Here is a 19,949-nt window from a genome sequence, read left to right as displayed (position 1 = left end):
ATGCAGACCAGCGTGGCAGTTAGGAAGTCTTGCTCAGTACACAGGATGGGAGGCAACGATAAGACACTCTTTATAACAGCAGACTTAAGAGTATTCATCGGATTTAGTAGCTACACTCCGGCACCATCTCCAAGAGGAACTGTTGGTCTGTTTTCAGCCGTCAGAACTCACAGTCACACTGACATCAACTCAAACACACTGAAACACTCTCACACACACACTGCCTGTCAGAGATCGTGGTTGGCTGTAAACACACGACGCTGAGCCTCTGCTTCCTCTGTGGTCTGAATGTCTATACAACAGCTGTGTGTGTGAGTGAGTGTGCGTGTGTGTGTTAGTGAGAGTGAGAGAGCTGGTTTTAGCTACGAAAGCCACTGGCACCCCCCTCTTCGCAGGCAACACAAAAACTCCAACAGTTTGGCCGAAGGTATGCAGATCTGACTGACAGCTCTGAATGTGAAGCTAACAGAGACTCAGAGAAGCTCATTGTGTTTTAATGAACTCCATCAATGACATGTAGATAAAGATGATGAGCTGTATTTTGAGTGTGTCCCTCATAAAGAGTGAACTAAAAACAGATTAATAATCTATTAACAAAGCCAGATTGCCAAGACCAAGGTCTTCAGCAGAGACCCTCATTACAAAAGCCTTGTTGGTTGAAAACATGGCTTTTTTAAGGGTCAAGTGATTTCTGAACTGACCTGAAGCTACTGTAATAGAGTATAGATGGTACCTACTTTAAGATTTTTATGGTCTGACCTATAGTTTGTTCCTTTCTTTCTTCCAACTGTAGCTTGATTCCTCCCCTCCTTAATTCTTCCTATTTAACTCTTAACCCCAGTAAACCCAGGTTAAGCCTGGCTCAGATCAAAAGGCTTTCGCATGGCCCTTTAAACTTGGCTGTGTAAGACTTGTACAAAGGAACCTCCAGACGTCGTATAAACAGGTCCCTAATATAAAGACCACAACCTTTAATCTGAAAGGGGAATCAGAGGAACAAACCAAAGATGCTGTTCCGCCATGGGCTGCCAAGTCAACTCTTGAGTTTCAGTCACACCAGACTGATACTGCATGCTCTCCACACATGCCACTATATGGATCCTGTAGCTTTTAACAGATCAGCGGGAGTGAACAGTCCTCTGGTTCATTAATACAATTAACCTTGTTTCCTACTCCTGGTGTGAAGTGAAGAGTTTGACTAAGATATAAATAGATATTTAGTCTTCTGACTAAATGAGAGCAGTGAGCAAAATAGCTGAGGTAAGCATTAGAGTAAGATAACGCAGCTGCAACTTATTATTTTACATGTATTGCCTTTTTTGCCGAGAGTTAGATAAGAAGATCAATACCACTCTCATGTGTGTCCATTAAATATGCAGCTACAGCAGCAGCTGATTAGCTTAGCTTAGCATAAAGACTGGAAACACTAGGAAAAAGCTAGCCTGCCACTGACCAAAGGTAACACAATCCGAATTACAAGCACGTCTAAAGCTCACTAAATAATATAAATTAATTAATTGTTTACTTCATACAAATACCAGTCTGTAAAAACAACAAATTGTAATTTTTTGGACGAATGCAGTGACTTCCTGGTCTTGTCATCACCTTAAGGTTTCGATTAATCAATTAATTTCATAGTCTATGTAAAAAAAATGTGAAAAATGCCCATCACACTTTCCCAGAGCTCAGGGTCTTTAAATTGTTTTTTTTTTCAGACCAGCAATCCAAAGTCCAAAGATATTCAATTTACAATGATATATAACACACATTTGAGAGGCTCGAACCAGCACAAATGTTTGGCATTTCTGCATGATAAATAATTTGAAAGTTTTAACCCTTAAGATTTTCTCAACTTTTCACTGTGTTTACATCACATAATTACTATATAATAGTTTTCATTGTAGGTGGTGGTGTCTGCTATTCCCACGGGGGATTCAAAATTGCCAACCTACGCATTATAAGACAATGTCACAAAAACAGAGACTGCTACAAATAAAAAGAGGAAAAGAAGTCAAAACTAAACTGGAGCACATACACTGCGGTTATGGAGAAAATGGAGAACAGAGTCAGAAACAAACAAGAGACAAACAGGAGGCTAAAAACATATCAAAAGCACAAGACAGAGGGGGATGAGTGAGTCCCAACCAGCATGGTCGACCCTCCCAGAATGCTTTGAGGGACAGGGGGCTGAGCTCAGTTTCTAAACCCTAACTAACCCTCAACTGTCCCAGAGCACACTATTGACAAACCTGCTAAGACTCAGAGAAACACTGAGCTCTGTTGTCCAGGTCTGGGAGTGGTGTGTGTGCGTGTGTCAAAGTATCCACTCTGACCATACACTTTTGCATTCCTACAAACACAGTGACAGGCACTTACATACCAACTGGCACTGTGTACATGCACCTCCATCAGGCAACAGTGTTGCATGCACACACATTACAAACACTTATGTTCCTTTTTTTCCTACTCAAGTCTCACATGCACGCAAGTCCCCCCCCCACACACACACACAGATGCATGCACAGACCGCACACACTGGCTTTTTCTTTTCTCACAGCTGTGTTCAGATATCAAACAGAGCCCGCTGAGAGAGAACAAACACGCTGACGAGGAAAGATTAGCTGGTCACAGAGGGTGCCAGTACACACACACACACACACACACACACAAATGTATGCACAGGTTCTGCTCAGAAGTTAAATAACTGCCAGTGATTGCAACAAATTACAAATGGCTACATGGCTTGACCTTACAGCAGAGCACTGACAGCAGAACTTCAAATGGAAACAAAGAATCCTGAATAAAATACAGATTAAAGCCAAAGTAAAGGAAACAGCAGCTTTAAGTGTTTTATTAGACTGTTTACACACCGTGAGCCACCAGAACTGCTTCAGTGTGTTTTGGCACTGATTATACAATGAACTGAACTCTTAGGCAAGATGGGATATGAAGTGGATACTTCTCCTGGGGAGTGGACATATGTGGAAGTACCTGTTATTAATGCAAGTTATATATTTACTCATGTCTTTCCTTTATTTTGGCAGTGTGTTGCAGTTCATATTGGTTGGTGAAATTGTGACCACATGACTGAATAATGAAAGAATACAGCTCAGTCTGGACAAAACAGAAGCTTCTCCAATTTCAATCAATGCATCAACTTCTCCTTTCAAATCATAACTCCTCATTTAGTTCAGTGATGCCAGTTACATAGCAACCCTGAATCTGCCACAAAAGTCAGTGATTTGTGACTCGACCTATCACCAAAAAGATGAAAAATAAGCTTCTTTCCACTTATGTTTTAGCCAGCATAACATCCACTGAGATCAACGGTAACCTAACCTTCAGCTTTTTGGTCACAAACATTATCAGAAACACATAAGGAGGTAAAAGATCAGAGTTCCGTGCACATTAAAAATAGGCAAAGCAAATTTTTCCTGAAAGCAATATGGATGAGGGGGAAAAGTAGGGTTGGACATGTAGTAAGATCAGTAGAGGTGAGGGGGTAAGTATGTTTTGTCCAAAAACAAACCAAGAAGCACAAGGTGACAGCCAGATAGGGAGCCAGCCATTTAACCAGTCAGCAGACCATACATTCATCAATCAAGTGTTCTAGCCAGTTAGCAGGCCTGCAAACCAGTCAGTCAGCCAGCGAGTGAAGAACTGATCCCCCCTCTGAAAGCTGGCAGCCCGGAGTCTGAACAGCCCAGTGCATATTTGTAGCGTCGGGGGAATCTAAACTGTACCCAGTAAAAACACATCTGGTTTAAAAATAAAAAGGCGGGCTGGTGTTTGTATGCCGGGGCAGGCAGGACTTGGACCACTGCCTTGTTTCTAAACAGGCAGGCGGCCAGAGAGGTTCCGCAGCATTGGAGGATGCCATGGCTGACTGAATGACTGTTTCCAGCCAGGTATGCATACACAGTTTGAGCCCTGAGGGCGGCTGGCAGCAGACCTGAGGGCAAGGCTATTCTCTGTTGCACCTTGGAAGTGCACTGAATTCAATTTACCAAACACTGAAACAGGATAAAAGCAAACCTGTCAAACAATGACCCAACTGCTTTTTATTTGAAGACCAATGATGAAGTGCTTCATTTACTGAAATCCTTTTCTCTGACCTCCCTTCACAGAGATGTCAGAGGCCACGGTCAGCTACAGAATAGTGCACAAGTAGACAAGAGTCAGAGGTTGGAACAGCTATTCCTGCAACCATAAAATGATCAAGGACGTTAGAAATGTGCTAAAGGAGGAAATAAGTGCCCAAAAAAGGAAAAGATTTGGAGATTTGTTGTATGTGCCTGTATATACACTGTAGTACTGTGTTAGTTAGTAAAAAGGCTTATTCGCAGTTACTGTACTTGGTTAAGTGGAGTGATGATGTGTTTTGTGACTCCAGGCCAGGAGATATGCTGGGATGTGAAAGGCTGGTTGGAATGAAGTCATTTGGCCAAATGCCTGTTTCCATCTGAGGCCAGAGGAAACCGTTAGCCCGGCGCTGCCTTTTTCCCACACCATCATCTCTCTCTCGATTTCCCTCTTCCTCTCTCTCTGTCGCTTTCACACACACACGCACACACACACACACTCATCCTTGCTATTTCACCCCTTGGGTGGAAAAGAGGAGCTGACATCAGGAACAAGTTTAGAAAGTGACAATAGACTAAAGAGAGGTGTTACATATACCAGAGCAATCCACTTCATAGATATTTTCCTCTCAGTACCTCCCAGTCTGCTCTGCTCTGCTTCTGGATGTCACAACCAGCAGACAGCATGATGGTCAACATGACGTACTATAGGACAACGTCTTCTGTAGTGTAGTTCATAGTTTAGCTTATGCTTGATAATTAATTTAGCTTATGCTAAATGATTAGTTCAGCCTCCATTCAATGGTTATTTGTTTATAGCTAATACTCATCAAGCAATAGGAAATTTATTCAGTTTTGAGTCATTAGCTTCGTTTGAATTAAATCAGTCCAGTCTTGTTTAGTCGATGGTTATTAGATAATATTATCTAAATTTAGTCTCGATTCTACAAATTTTGTCCCCTTTATAGTTAGTCAAGTCAATTTTATTTATGTAACCCAATATAAAAATCACAAATTTGCCTCAAGGGGCTTTACAATCTGTATAGTACAGGACATCCTTTGTCCTTAGACCTTCGATAAGGAAAAATCCCCCCCCAAAAAAAACCTTTTAACAGGGAAAAAATGAAAGAAACCTCAGGAAGAGGAAAAGAGGAGGGATCCCTCATCCAGGACAGACAGACATGCAATAGATGTAGTGTGTACAGAATAAACCAACGTAGTAAAATTACAGTATGAATAATCAAGATGACAAAATTATAGATAGATTGATAGATAGATAAACATATATGAAGAATAGGAGCAACTTCTAGGTGCTGCCAAACATATTAGTTCACATTTTTTTTAAATTGTACAGCAGTTTATTTTACTAATGTCATTACTGTACAGTTTCATTATAGTCCAATGACATTCACTCCTGTTTATTTCCAGTTTTACTTGACTTAATTGACCTTGGTTACAAACCAAAGAATTGGACAGAGTTATATTCTGATCTGGTGGTAGTGCTAAGTCAGTAGATCAAAGTTATTACAGTTCATCCTGAGGGGGCATGAATGTCTGTGCCGCATTTTATGGTAATCCATTAAATAGTTGATAATTCAGTTTAACCAAAGTGGTGGACCAACAAACCGACAAACAGGCCGACATTGCCACGCCGCTTGCATGGCTAAAAAAGTGGAGGCTGGTAATTTGATAAACAGCAGGGACAGAGCAGAGCAACAACATGAAGAAAATGATCAGAAAATAATATATAATAATAATCAGAGATGTAACACTCCTACCTAACTGTATGGGTTGTAAATTTCTAGATATTTTTCAGAGGCATCTGCTAATCAGTAGCATCTGATCCAACTATCCATTATGCTAATGAACTATACCCGCAAAAAATATAAACCTTTGTTGGAACAGGTCCATTAATATGTATTGGAAGGGAACTTCTTCTAAGTAATACCACAATACTTTTACCAACAATCAACAGGACTAACTGCTGTCCTACAGCCAAAAGAAAAATCCAAGGCGCAGTGGGAAAATGGCATGCATGGTTTCTATATATGTAGTACCATTTAGGCTAAATAGCACTTATGGGTGCAATAAAGATCCCATTGAGAAAGATTCCATAGAACACCCAGTTGAAATGGTTTGACACAGAACTGTTATGGTACAGTAACATAACCTTTGAGAGGGAAAGAAATGCCACAACTTTGCTGTGTGACAAGACATTTTAAAACATCAGTGGAATTTATATTCTGTTTTAGCTTTATAATTTTTCAGACAAGTACCCACTATCCTGACCAAATAATTTCGGAAAGACCTTAAACTGTCTGAGCCCCATTAAGTTTCATACACAGTTATTCCACAGACATGGAGAGAGTGCAGGCATCCGTCTTGGGGTCACATACAGCATGAGCATACCCATGCAGCGTACAGCCAAAAACCACACTCCACCCCAAAATAATCAGCACTTTGTGTCTGTAGGGCCCCTATCAACAACCATGCAATCATCTCCCAGGGTGCAACACAGCAAAACCCGTCCCAGCATCCCTGGCAGATGACTACAGGTTTGCCAAAACATGTTGAAGCACTTTGTTACAGTTATGATGTTTTAAGAAATTACTTTTTGTGTGATCAGTCCTTTAAAAACAATCTGTCTGAGGAGCTTAAGCTGCTAAATCACTTCATGAAACTCTCTTGGACTTAATTTCATGTAATAATGTCATTAATTATCTTCAGCCTCCCTTTTGTGGTTTACTTTTATGATTTCACTCCTGCTTTTATATTTCTTACCTTGCTTTTATTGCTTTTGCCATTATTTTTTATCTGTTTGAAGTACTTAACTGTGTTTTCAAAGCCTCTGTTCAAATGACTGTAGCAGTAGCAGTACTATGATACCAAGCAACTTTGTTTGAAAGTGCGGATAGGTAGCCTACCTTTATCAAAACCACGTCTACAGCTCTCTCTCCTTTGGCACAAAGACTGTACCTCCGCTTGTGTCGTTCGTACATTTTCCCTTAAATATCCACAGCAGATTGACTGAACAGAAGATTAAAATCCAGCAGAAACACTGTTGAGCTGAAGCTGTCTGCTGAGCTTCACATCTGGCCACAGAGGCAGCCTTCTACCAGACTCCAGCTCTACTCCCTCCCACCGTCTCTTCTTCCCTCCCTCCCTCCCTTTTCTTTTCCTCTGTCGCCTCTCAACTTCTCTCCTGACTCTGCCTGACTCGTGCCTTTGCTCTCTATCTCTCTGTATTTTCTCTCTCTCTTTCTCAATGAGGCTGTGAGTGTCTCTCTCTCTCAACCTGTAAATCAGCCAGCCAAAGTAGTACATTGTTACAGTGTGACATATGACAGTAGGGCATTATTACTTCAGTTAATGTGATTCAATCATCAGAATTTATGCTGTTGAGATTCAACACCCCCTGCTGGATGAGGACTGAGGCCACATGTGAGGCGCCTTCTGGGTGCGACTGCACCTTCCTCATATGATGGATATGGTCAGTGGCCGTGTTGAAAAATGTTGAGAGTGATATTATGGCAGTGCTGCAAACAGCAAAAAACGTTCTCACTTGTGTATTCATCCACAAGGGGCAGAGCTAGAATTGGCCAGTCACTCACCAGTGCAGATCGCACTTCAGATTTTTCCCCACATGTGATTTATTATATCTAGGCCTGGTGATATGGTTGAAATCAATATTACAATATGAATTCTTAAATAAATCCTATATGAATGTACAGTATATCCCAATGGCACATGTATGCAAAATCACACGGGAAAAAAATCTAATTGATGATAATTGCTATGAACGGTGTCCCACGGTTACACATTACATCAGACAAAACTCTTAATATATTTTAAAATACAATTTCCTTGAAATTGTTTAATTAGGCAACAGAATATTAGCGTGTCCTAAGGCTCCTTTATAAAAAATATAAAAGCAATAATTTTCATCAAAGATTATCATTATGATAAATTATGACAAATTACAAATTACAATGAATTACAATTGCCAATATCAATGATAAATTTGTGTCCCCACCACCTCCAAAATCAAACTTCTTGGGTTAAGAGACAGCTGCACACTGTGGTTGAGCACCTCCTGGATGATATATCGATCCATGTAAATGTGTGGTAGTCCCTACAGTCATGAGACATGAGAATCCAGTTTTGACCTAGGGTCCTGCCCTTAGTTGGCCAATAGCACAAAGGGGTGAATCTCAGCAGCCACAAACAAATCAAACTCTCCCCTAATGACCTTCGCCGAGAGCCAGGTGTTTCAGAGTTCAGGGGGACACTGCAATCAATCTGACTGATGAAATAAACCTCAGTGTTTGCACAGAAAATATAAACTGCTGTTTGGTGGATTTGAATACTGACAATATCTATATTGCTCTGCTATAGTTTATAGTATACAGCCAAAAAAATTAAATGAAGCCCATTAACTCTTTTCCCATTCTTATTCCATCAATGCATGTTACTAACGCGACATCTCTCTCCCGTAGTTTTGTGCTTTCTCGTCTCTCTCCTCTCTCTTTCTGTCGCTTTCAGCAGGTATTTCTGACTCTGGAGCTGCAGAGTCTGGATCTCTTGTTGTTGTTGTAACTATTATCATTATTATTGGTTTCATTATCATTATTATTAATATTATTACCACTACCATTACTGTTATTTTAAATGTCTATGTGGAACTTGCATTGTGTTACTGTATGTTTTCTTTCCTTCTGCTCTGTCTCTCTATAGTTTTTCCTTGCCTCTGTCGCCAAGTGCTTGCTCATTGTTGGGTCTCTGTAAATAATACTTACAGAAGAGAGTACGGTCTAGATCTGCTCTATAGGAAAAGTGCAATGAGATAACTTCTGTTATGAAATGGCGCTATATAAATAAAATTTAATTAAATTAAACTCTCCAAACAATTTTCCAGCTTGTATTGCTCTTTCTTTCCACATAATGATGAGGTTAAACAGCATACAAGCACACACTTACTCACACACACACCCAAACACATAAGGACTCATGTAAAAAGGCCAAAGTTAATCTTTCACATGGCCTAAACCACTGACTTAACAATACACTTAACTGTTTTCTCACTCTTCTCCTCATTGCCCTGTCTTCAACAACTAGACGGTCAATTGTCAACCGCAGTAATTAATAAGACTGGCAAATTTTTCTCATCAGTAACTGACGCTGCTTTAGAATTACACTTGACAAGGAGTGATGTCCTATTCACAAAATATTTTGTCATTAATTTTCCATAATCTCATCTATCTTGACTGGGGGGAGCTAAGGAACTAAGCAGTGAAAGTGAGGAAAGCAAGGACACCAATAGGAGAAATGAGATGCATCTAATTGAGCTAGGGGCATGGTGACATACATGAGCAAATGATATCTACAGATTATTATTCTGGGAAATAATACTGTGACATATAGGCTATATTACAGTATATTTTATTTCATACTGTTAGCGCTGCATTTTCTGGCTATAGGCTGTGAAGATCACTCACTTGATGAGCTGTTTACCTTGGAAAATGCAAAATGGCAGGTAAAATGGCATCTCCAAAGCTGCTGCCTCATTCACAGCATTGTTATAGAACAAAGCTGTGAATGCAGCTACTCCCCCACATAAATAAAACAACATTGGTGGCCAAATGTGCTTATTGAACAGGCCTTGACGCCAGCACATTTAACTTTACTGTAGTAATGAAATGTAGAAGATGTCATACTTGCTGAATCAACCAGGACTAAATTATCTGCTGTCTAAATAGCTTGCATCTGGTCAAAACATTTACATACTCTTTGTGATTTTAATTACTTCATTAACCTTACATCTCATTTCATGCAGCTAGTTGTTGTTGCTGTCAGTTAGATTCTGTTATCCAGTCAGTTTTATTATTTGCTCTTGTCTGGAGTTTTATAAGCCTCTCTATATATACACACTTTATATTGCCCACTTTTTCCCTTAGGTTTCTTTAGTTTCACTTTACAACTTATTTCACATATTTTAAGTGTAATATAAATCATGATGGTTGATGATTGTGATTGTTCTAATCATAATTATTATTCTTATTATTATACATATGTTTCACACACTTTGCGTCTAAATATTACTACTATTCAAATAGTGTAAATAGTGTAACTAAAATGCTAAAGTTCTGAGGATGCATCTCCAGGATGTGAACAGGCCATTCTTCAGCTCAACTCCTACTACAGTTTGTTCAACACCAGCATGACTCCAAATTGCCTGCTCATCATAGAAATTACAGGAGATTTCAACAGGATCAAATGGCAGGTCATTAAATTCTCTGGTCAAGAGGAAAAACTCCAATGACGCCATCAAGGATACATCGCCCTCTGCTGGCGACCCCAGCAACCTGCAGACTGTGTGCATCATGCAGTCAAACATCTGGCATTGAGAACAAGCCACTGACCTAGACCGCAACCCAGGAATAAGCAGAGCCACTCCAGTCTACGGCTGCTGAGGAATCTGTCAGTCAGCAACATTTCAGGGTAAAGCCTTGTCTACTAAAGATCGCATCCATGTGCTCAGTGGCTGAGCTGAGACAGTAAATGAACTGCATAACAATACTCCCACAAAATCAGGGAGGGAGATCCTGTTGAAATTTACAGTAAAGTAAATGTAGAGGTCATACGAGACTCCAACAGGTAATATATTTCTTGTTGAATCACTGCACTAACCAAAAATACAAAAAACAGACAAAGCTGCAAGTCTCAAATTCAAAGTTGTTACTCAGAGGGAAAAATGTCCCAGACAGCTTTATTCCTGAACTCTCTGCAAATCTCTACTTGGCACATCAAGCTGCTTGTAAGCAAATCCTGCCTTTACTTCACCCCCCAAATTTTTGGCATACTTTACGTTACTGGAGACATTTTGCAATTCCTGGCTATAATAAATACTAATAAACTTTAAATTAAAGTTTCTACACACCAAAACATATATTAGCAATTCTGGGGAAACTAGTACCAAAAGGAGCCCAGATGAATTTTATTGAACATGAATTGCATGTTTCTTTTCATCCATATTTCTCATTAAATTCTGTTTAACTTTACCTTAAATCTGCAGATGCATGGCTATTACAAGCTGTGTGTGCTGACTGGCCATGCTAACAGGATGCAGAATTATTAAATTAATATTAAACAATGGAAATCAGTCACACCTTCATCATTTGGGCACTGGATTGAACTCATGTCCAACAGATAACAATATCTGCTGTGAAAAAGGTCTACTCAACTTTAGTTCACATTTTACTCCTAGTCATGTAATAGCTCAGGAACTGAACTTGGTTGCCTGTTTGTTCACAACATCTTCATGCCAAAGGTTACTAGGGTGTTTCAAAGGTTTGGCAAATAATGACTCATCTTAGACTCATGTTAATCAAACCTACGTCTTCAACAAAGCAGAGCTTGATAGCTGATAACTACAGTAGAGACTTACCATGGAGAAGTCTGTTTCCTCTGCTGGGCCATTTTCTTCCTCCCTTGCACCAATTACACTTTCTTCAGACATGATGACTTTCACCTCTGGAGAAATACACACAACACAATCAGTGCAATGGCAAATCCTCCAAACACATCAATAACGAGTGTTTAGAGTGAAAGGAACTGAGACTTGTCTATCCACACTGCAGATACACTGAGGAGTTTGACTGTGTACAATAGTGATGTAGCAGCTTGTGTCTGTAGTTGTTATGTACTATTAAAACTTTCCTGAAAGGAAAATTTCCCATGTGGCCAATAACTATTTAAATGTAAATAAATTAATCATTCTTTGATTGTAAAAGCAGAAACCAAACGGTCCATTGATGGTAGTGTATAATTATCTGAAATGGGTTAAAGGAATCTATCTTGGTAGGCTTATGTAAGTGAACATGACTTGATGAATGCTAGAGGGAGTGGAAAAGTCTCAGACATTACTCTCCATATAAAAAGAACAACAACGTCTGACTTTCTTGTGTTTTTAAGCATCCACTAGAATCTGAATTGAATACTCATGTCTTAATTTCCAAACCATGAAACAACAGAAAGCTTGTCTCTGATCATCTATGATGTTACCTGACACTAGGCCACTGTCCGGCTGTAAATATATCCCCTCGGTCATAATGACGCCCCACTCTCTGTGTGACGCACAGCACCAACCTTGCTCCTGACCTTTCGGTATTGGACTTGGGTCCAGTACAATTATTCCTGATGAGTGAAAATTGCCAACAGAGGAGTGCTCTAAGTTCACTTAGAGAAGAGAGACTCTGTAGGTCTTATTTCCTGCTCCATACTCATATCAGCTGGCTTGTGTATGTTTGTTTTAGAGAACCCAGCCTTCTAGCTGTGCATCTGAGACTTGGTCACATGCACTGGTAATGTGACTGTGCCTGCTGACATACAGTATACTTTAGCCAGTAGTAGCCAGTAGAGTGTGCATGTGTGCATAAGACAGAGATTAACACAGAACATCAAGGGAAGCATTGCCAGACTTACATGGCCTAAGGTATCAAAAATATAAACCGGCTCAGTATTTCCTGTTATGTAACATCACAATGTCACAATGTATCCCAGTGTCCCTGCATGAAATGATGATTCTGCTAATGTCACATTTTAAGGAAAGTGTTTTAAAAAAAATCCTCTTTTCTAAAAAGCTAAATCCTAATTAGAGAGACATTTAACAACAAAAAAGCAGAAAGACTAAGCAAAGCATATCTTCACAACAGCAATATATCACAACAGGATGTCACATAAAAACCAAAAACCTCTGTGAGCACAAATATGGTGAGCTACATTGAATTTAGCTTTGCGGAGCTATTGCCATTAATCACTAAAGGAGGACTGAATCTGATTTAGCATATTTGTTTAGGAATAAGACTTTGACAAACACATTGCCCTGTGATGTATGAGTGTGTGGAACTAAAATAAACCTGAACTGGGAATGAAATAAATCAGGCTTTGCCCACCTTGAATTGCACGGTTGTAGCTTTGTGAGGCTCCATCCATTACATCAAGAGTCTTTGGATTTTCAGTCATCTCATTCTCAACATGAGGTTCACTGGATGCATCATTGTTTGGGAAAGGTGGTTCTACTTCCAAGGCATTGACATCTGCACTATCTGAAAGTGGAGTGACACCTTGTGATGACGATACATTGATTTGATTCTCTGAGTGCCTTAATCCCTCATCAGGGGACCTCTCATCTGCTGTCATCTCTGAATTATCCTGTTTGGGTTGCTGTGGCACCAATTGCTCATCTCCACTCTTTTCAACTGAGACCAATGATAAATCGGCATTGTTCTCAGCTGCCAATTTATCACTGGTCTCTGTAGACTGATATTCTCCTTCAACTGGGCCAATCACTTCACTTTCTTCTACAACAGATCGACTGGGTTCAAATAAAACCCTACTGGTGACCTCTGATGGCAAATGCTCAATCCGTGCATTCAGTTCAGAGTCATTGGCCTCTCCAGTTTCACTTTCATTGACCTTCACCGTTGGAGCGTCCCTGCTCTCTGACAACGCTGGACCTAATGACAGATCATCTTTGGAAAGCTCTGGGGCAGGTTTCTCTCCTGTCCCCTCAGGATTCAAAGACTCTATTGTCTGGAGGCTGTGTGACAGTTGTGATTCAGGCTCAGTACCAGTCTGGCTGCAGTCTGCCACTGTCAGTGCACTGACCGGCTCCAAGGGGAGCCCTGCGCCCACAGTTAGTGAGTGTTCATTGCTTTCATCAGGCTTTGAATCATTTGGTTCCTCCATCTTGAATCCGGTTGAAGACAGTTCTACTATCTTGGTTAGAAGCAAGTCCTTATCTTCCATACTAGCATTGTCCTGAGTGGGGTGGAATATTTCTGTTGTGGAGCTCCCGACTGATTGGAAACTGCCATCATCATCACTGGAAAGGCCATGGCTCATCCCTGACTCAAAATCAGCATGTCTATTAGTGGAGCTGGCCATCATTTCAGGTGATTGATCAGTCCATATATCTTCCATGGAGTTACCAGCAGTCTGACAATCAGCTGTATTGTCAGGTTCGTCCATAGGCAAACTGGTACTTACAATACTGTATCCACAAGGTTCCGCTACATCTTCACCATCTAGCTCTTTACCACTCGCTGTTTCTGTACAATTCCCAGAATGACAACCAGTTTCTGGAGCCATGCCCCACTGCTGCTCTGTAGCGTAATCCTTACCAGCTGTTTCCTGGTTTTGTTCCAGGCTGTTTATGTCTGGTGGAGGTTCCCCCTCATGGAGGCCTTCTATCAAGAGACGTGGAACAGTAGATTCAGGCTCCTTGATTACATCACCGCAATCTATCAGTGATGGGTTGGGGAGGTCCCCTAGGGTTGATACAGGGTCTGTTAACCCTTCAATCTCTGCCTTCTCCCGGTCTAAAGAGAGTCCGTCCCAGAGCTCCTGGCTAAGTTTCATCTCTTCTTTCCCAACATTCTCTCCTTCCTTTATTTCAAAATCAGAGGTGTCAAATACCTCAGAGCCCTCTGACGATGGGGACTGGCCCATGACTGAAGCTTTCGTGTCTCCACTGGGCGTTATTAGATCTGTTGACTCTGAGTTAGTCTCCTCCTCCCTCCTTCTAGCTGTGCTCTCCTCTGCTTCCTGCTCTGATCTTTCCTTTTCCTTTGTGGCCTCCTGTCCTTCCCGGATCACAGCCTCTCCTCGATCAGTTTCCTCTGCTTGTTTACCACAGCCTGCTGGTGGTAGGATTCCCACAGTGAGGCTCTTCCCTTCTGCCTCACTCTGTGCTTCTTCACTCCTGTCACACAAACTCAAACTCTGGGTGGAAACAACAGGCTGCTCCGTTCCCTCCTCCTCCGTTTGACAGTAATCTCTCCCAGTGTTTGAACTGAGACACACCCAGTCCTCTGGGGGGCCGAGGCCATGCTCCTGGGGCCGTACTTCAGATATAGGAGTACTCACAGACAAACTCCAGTCTTTCTCTGCGTTCCCAGTCTCACCATGTCCACAATCAACACTACTGCTGCTTTCCACTGAGCAGTTTTCTACCCAGCTCCCTCCTGTTGCTGTATCCTGGCACTCTAATGCTGTAGCAGGCTGCTGTAGTTGCTCCAGACAGGTTATCTCTGTTTCTACACCTTCACAACATTCAGCAGCTGTGTGTAGAGAATCAAACTGTAGCTCCAGTACAGAAACTCCCTGCAGAATATAGAAAAGGAGGAGAATAAACTTTAGAGAAACCAACAGAGCTGCTCTCTAGTTCTTATCAGTTGCCAACTCTGTGATTGCATAAGGTGTTCCACCGGTTATACAAACTAAGCTTGAAGGTTAAAAAAATGAGGGCAGTGAAAAGACAAACAATCCAACAATGTTCAACAGCAGCAGAGCTCCTGGATGAAGCCAACGTGAGTAGAGATAGTGTGCTAAAAGTGCAGGGTGGCATGACTCACCTTGGCATGAAGATGGCATATCAAGTGCCGCAGCTGCTCCACGCTCCTCTGAAGGGTCGGAGGGTCGTGGCCGGGGTGGATGCTCAGTGTCAGAGTGTGTGTGTTAAGCCTGGGAAGGTGGCAAACTACCCGGGCGTCTGTAGAGACCAGCTGGGGAGTCTTAGTCCCTTTGTCCGCCTCTGTGTCCGACTCAGCCCTGCCGTGAAATAAACACTTGGATCACCCCGTAAGGTCTGTAATGTGATTGGCTAACACAGCACAGAACTGTTTTCAAGAGAAGGTTTTAACAGTGATGTCAGCCGATCCACACTCCTCCTTTTCTTTAAATAATCCACGTGTTCTTTTTTTCTCCAGAGTGGGAAAGGCCATCAGTCAAATGCTGTGGTTGTTATGTTAGTCTATCCAGCAGTTTAGCAGGTAATCAAGCAAACTATAGAGATGATGTCAAGTAATAAAGTAGCTAGTAAATGTTGAAAAGTTCCAGACGCTGTGGCCAGTCAAACCAAAAATGTTACTTTCCTTCCCAGTAGTAAAATACACCCTGCAATACCCCACTTGAAGACCACTCCTAGGCCATAGGCCTTTTGAGAAAACTTCACTCCCCCTGCTGCATTCGCGCTATGTGTTACTAAGTTAAAAGTATGTGCAGTGTTTTGTTCATAAAGATAGTGCTGTAAAGGGGAGACACCTCCCAGTCAGGAAGATCTGTTTGCGTAATCCTGGGTGGATTGCTTTAGCTGCGAAGCCTGGAGGCTGAGGTCACCAGCCAGGCTGCAAGTGACTTCACTTTTCATGAGGGAAATGTAATTACCAACACATAAAGAGGGGGCTGTACAGTAAGTTGTAAAACAACTTCAGTGCATGCTTGGTAATGAGCGAGTTTACTAAGTAGTAGTTGTCTTTCAGCTCGTGGCATCTTCATTTTGAGTTAAGTGAAGACTATTCTGTAGAAGATAAGTAGAGTGCTTAAAAGACATAGAAAGGGTCCATTTCCACGTGTCTCAGGTCATTTACCAAAAAGCTGTTTTTCCCCCCACAGTTTAATGTTTCACTATAAAGGGATGAGAAGAATTTGACTTCACTAGTCACTCAGAACAAAGGCATTATCATGGATAATACCCAATAACTGCAAACAAAACACATACATCCTCTTGCCATTAAACTCTGTATAGACAACACTACTGTGCGTTTGGATTAAAGTAAAGTTACACATAGTGAGATGTTGTGGAGAGGTACTGCAACAGGTCAGTAGACACAGAAGTTGTAACCAAGGCTTTTGTGTTGCAAATAGTTTCCCATCTCTCTGGATTCTCTTGGAACAATACTGGCAGGCCACAACTTTTCAATTTGCTCTCAACTATCTGGCTGCAGCTCAAAGTGCTAAGCTAGGTTTCAGTGGGCTTTGTGGTGATGTTCTTTGGATACTTCTATTGTTCCATGAAGACAACAGACAAACAAGGTTGCCCTAAAGGGCCTGGAGGAACCACGCCATCTGCCCTCTGATATATTGACATGAGACTGTTTGTACAGAGAAGAGGGCAATGTTCACTGAAAATCAGAGCTAGTATTACTGTAAAACACGGTGGACACATTGTTTTTTTTTAAATAGATTTCTATTTTCTCTGTTGTATTGTTTTTTAATTATGCTGAAACTGGAAAGCACTGCATTGAAAAAACTACTGTACAATTAAAACAGCCTTTGATTGCCATTACAAGATGTGCTTAGTGCTTACTTAGTGAGGAGCTCGTGGAGGCGTTCGTGTCCTCTTAGGACTGCAATGGCAGAGGGGGTGTGGCCTTGTCTGTTGGCCAATCGCAGGGCTTCTCTCGCTCCAGGCTGCTGCAACCAGAAGTGTGTAACCTGAAAAAGACCTCGACGTGCTGAGAAATGCAGCAGAGTCTCCTGAGGATTCAGGTCTGAGGAAGAGACACAGGATGAAAAAGACAGAAATAAATACAAAAGTACAGAAAGAATCAAACAAACAAACAAAAAAGACAGAAAAAGAGAAACAGTGCAGCAATCCAGGCAGCAAATGTGCGGTGCGGTAGCCAACATACCATCACCAGGCTGCACCTTGGCAACACCAATGCCGTCTAATTAAACCAGTACAGGGTCCACAGTGACCCAGTAAACAACAGACCTTTATACATTTACAGACTGCTAAAGCCACAGCTTGTCTCTGTCTGTCTTCAACAATGGATCAACACATACTGTCATTTTTGGATTAAAGCCAACATGACAATTGACAGTATATTTAAGCTGACCATGTCTGTGCACGATATTACAGCTTTTGTGTTTCTGTAATTTCAGTCGGTGTGGAAAAGCCTCTGAAGCAGCATCTAATGTGGTAATAAAACTATCATAGCAACAACAACAATAATGATGCATGTGACTATATTAAACTACACCATTTCATTTGAGCAACACCAAGTGCAGCAGACTCCCATTTTTAATTAAAGTCCATTATTGGCCCCATATATCAATCGAACTCCTAATAACACCATTAAACATTGAAACCCTCCCCTTTACACATCCACAAAGACAATAATGGAGATTCATGGACACACACACACACACACACACACACTCACAGACCTCCATCTTTCTGCCAAAGCATCAGGTACTCAGAAAAGCTCCCTTTATCATTACAGCCAGGATGAGTGGCTGTTGGTTATTCCTCAGACTGTTGAATTTGAAGCTGAATCTGTGTAATTACACTTTACTATGTATTCACTGGGAAAATTATTAAACATTTCTGGGTCTACCGGAGTTGCCCAATCTTTTCTGTTAATAATAATATATTTTACTCCTCGACCACTGGTAAATTTAATGTCAGTTCAAAAGGGCATCCTGAGAGAAGGGGTAGGCTTGTTTAAAAATGGAAAAGTGAGTCTTGGAGTTCAATAAATAGTAATTTCTGAATTAAAGTTGGAACACACACATCATGGGAGAGAAATAAAAACCTTAATAAGTTAAAACTGGTAAGTTAAAACACTAGACAACTGTACACGTTAGGGGGTTCAACATTGTCTCCATTTTAGCATCCAGATGTCTTGTAATGCAGAGTCAGTACACTGCTGACAAAATGCTTGGGTTTATCAAACCAGCTGGTCTGTGGTTATTTATAACAGCAGAAACTACAGGAATGAGAAAGATAAAATGTCCACAGTACTGTTGAGTCCAGATTTCTCTGCAGTGTTTCTTCACTGTTATTGGAAAGGCTGTGTTTTACTCTTTAGCTTTCATTTGTCACTGCCTGTGAATAGACGACTTTCTTCCTCCAGTGTCCATACACAAAACCAAATGTTTATTTGAGCAAACAGGAAAAATAAACAAGAAAAGCAGTTCTATCTAACTCCTCTGTGATTTCTTCTAGGACTTTTTAACTGTGCCTTGTGCAGATTTTAACAGTAAGATAAAATCACTTGGAAAAGAGTGAGAAAAAACAGCTGGAAACTGATCAGATCAGTGACAGGAGCAGAAAATACATTCTACGTTCAGTTATCAGCACCGAAATAACCATTAGGCAAAGTTTACAATGCTGGTTGTGTCTGCTGATGGGGGAGGTTTCACTCCATTTACAGCGGGTGAGTCTGAACCAGCCTGCCCTGATGAATCTCGAGCTAATTGGTCAAAAATTGGTCAAATTTAATGCTCCACTTGGCTAGGCCAGACTGGAATGTGAGATGCCAAACAGCAGCAGGAAATGCTTTGCTGCTGGGTTTGATGGTGGTTCCTCAAAAGTGGCTGCCATAACATCCATGTACTATGGCATCGGGGGACGGTCAGCTGGGATATACATGTACATGTTACAGCTATTTGCTGCAATACAGGAATCACCAACATGAAGTGGCTTAACAGCATGTTGGGACACCATGAGCCACCAAAACAAGTTCACTGCTTGGCAGAGATCCTAGATAGCTGGCTACTAGTTAGCTTCACTAGCTATGCAATGATCAAATGGTTTTCTTACTTCTTGTCCAGTCAAATTACTCAACCTTGATTAACTATAACAAACTTAGGGCCGCAACAATTCTTTTTTGATTAATTAATTAATTATCTGATTTAAGAAATGTCAGAAAAAAAATCTTGTTTCCCGAGCCCAAAGTGAAGTACTTCTGTCTAACCAACTGTCCGAAACCAGTCCAAAGATATTCAGTTTAAAATGACAAACAGAGGAAAGCAGCAAATCCTCAAAGCAAGCAAAGCTTTAAACAGCAAATGTTTGGAATTTTTAGCCACACTAGCCGCATGGCTCTAGGGATGGCAAAGTCAGTCGGTCCACCACTTTGGTCCAGAAACATCTCCAAAAATATTGGATGGATTGCTGAAATCTGGTACTAACAACCATGGCACCCAGAGGATAAATGTCAATGAATTGGCAATCCCCTGACTACTCCTGTAGCACCACCATGAGGCTGACCCTTTTGGTTTTTTGTGAAATGTCTTCAC

The 19,949-nt window shown here is 41.1% G+C and overlaps 1 protein-coding gene across 9 annotated transcripts in view; it reads right to left on the bottom strand.

Moving 5' to 3' along the window:
* LOC122869224 (A-kinase anchor protein 13) overlaps positions 1-19,949 on the bottom strand; it is a 106,861-nt gene that overhangs the window by 54,657 nt on the left and 32,255 nt on the right. For all 9 annotated transcript variants that reach the window (XM_044182031.1, XM_044182370.1, XM_044182458.1 and 6 more), the window contains exons 6-9: positions 17,230-17,413; positions 15,497-15,692; positions 13,034-15,245; positions 11,527-11,612 (exon numbers count right to left, since the gene is read on the bottom strand). In XM_044182031.1, the coding sequence (XP_044037966.1) occupies positions 11,527-11,612; positions 13,034-15,245; positions 15,497-15,692; positions 17,230-17,413 (2,678 nt within the window). The remainder of the gene's footprint in view (positions 1-11,526; positions 11,613-13,033; positions 15,246-15,496; positions 15,693-17,229; positions 17,414-19,949) is intronic.

The sequence above is a fragment of the Siniperca chuatsi genome, linkage group LG1 (assembly GCF_020085105.1).
Source record: "Siniperca chuatsi isolate FFG_IHB_CAS linkage group LG1, ASM2008510v1, whole genome shotgun sequence".
NCBI classification, from domain to species: Eukaryota; Metazoa; Chordata; class Actinopteri; order Centrarchiformes; family Sinipercidae; genus Siniperca; species Siniperca chuatsi.
Note: the sequence above shows the minus strand (reverse complement) of the source record. Positions and strands in the feature narration are given on the sequence as shown.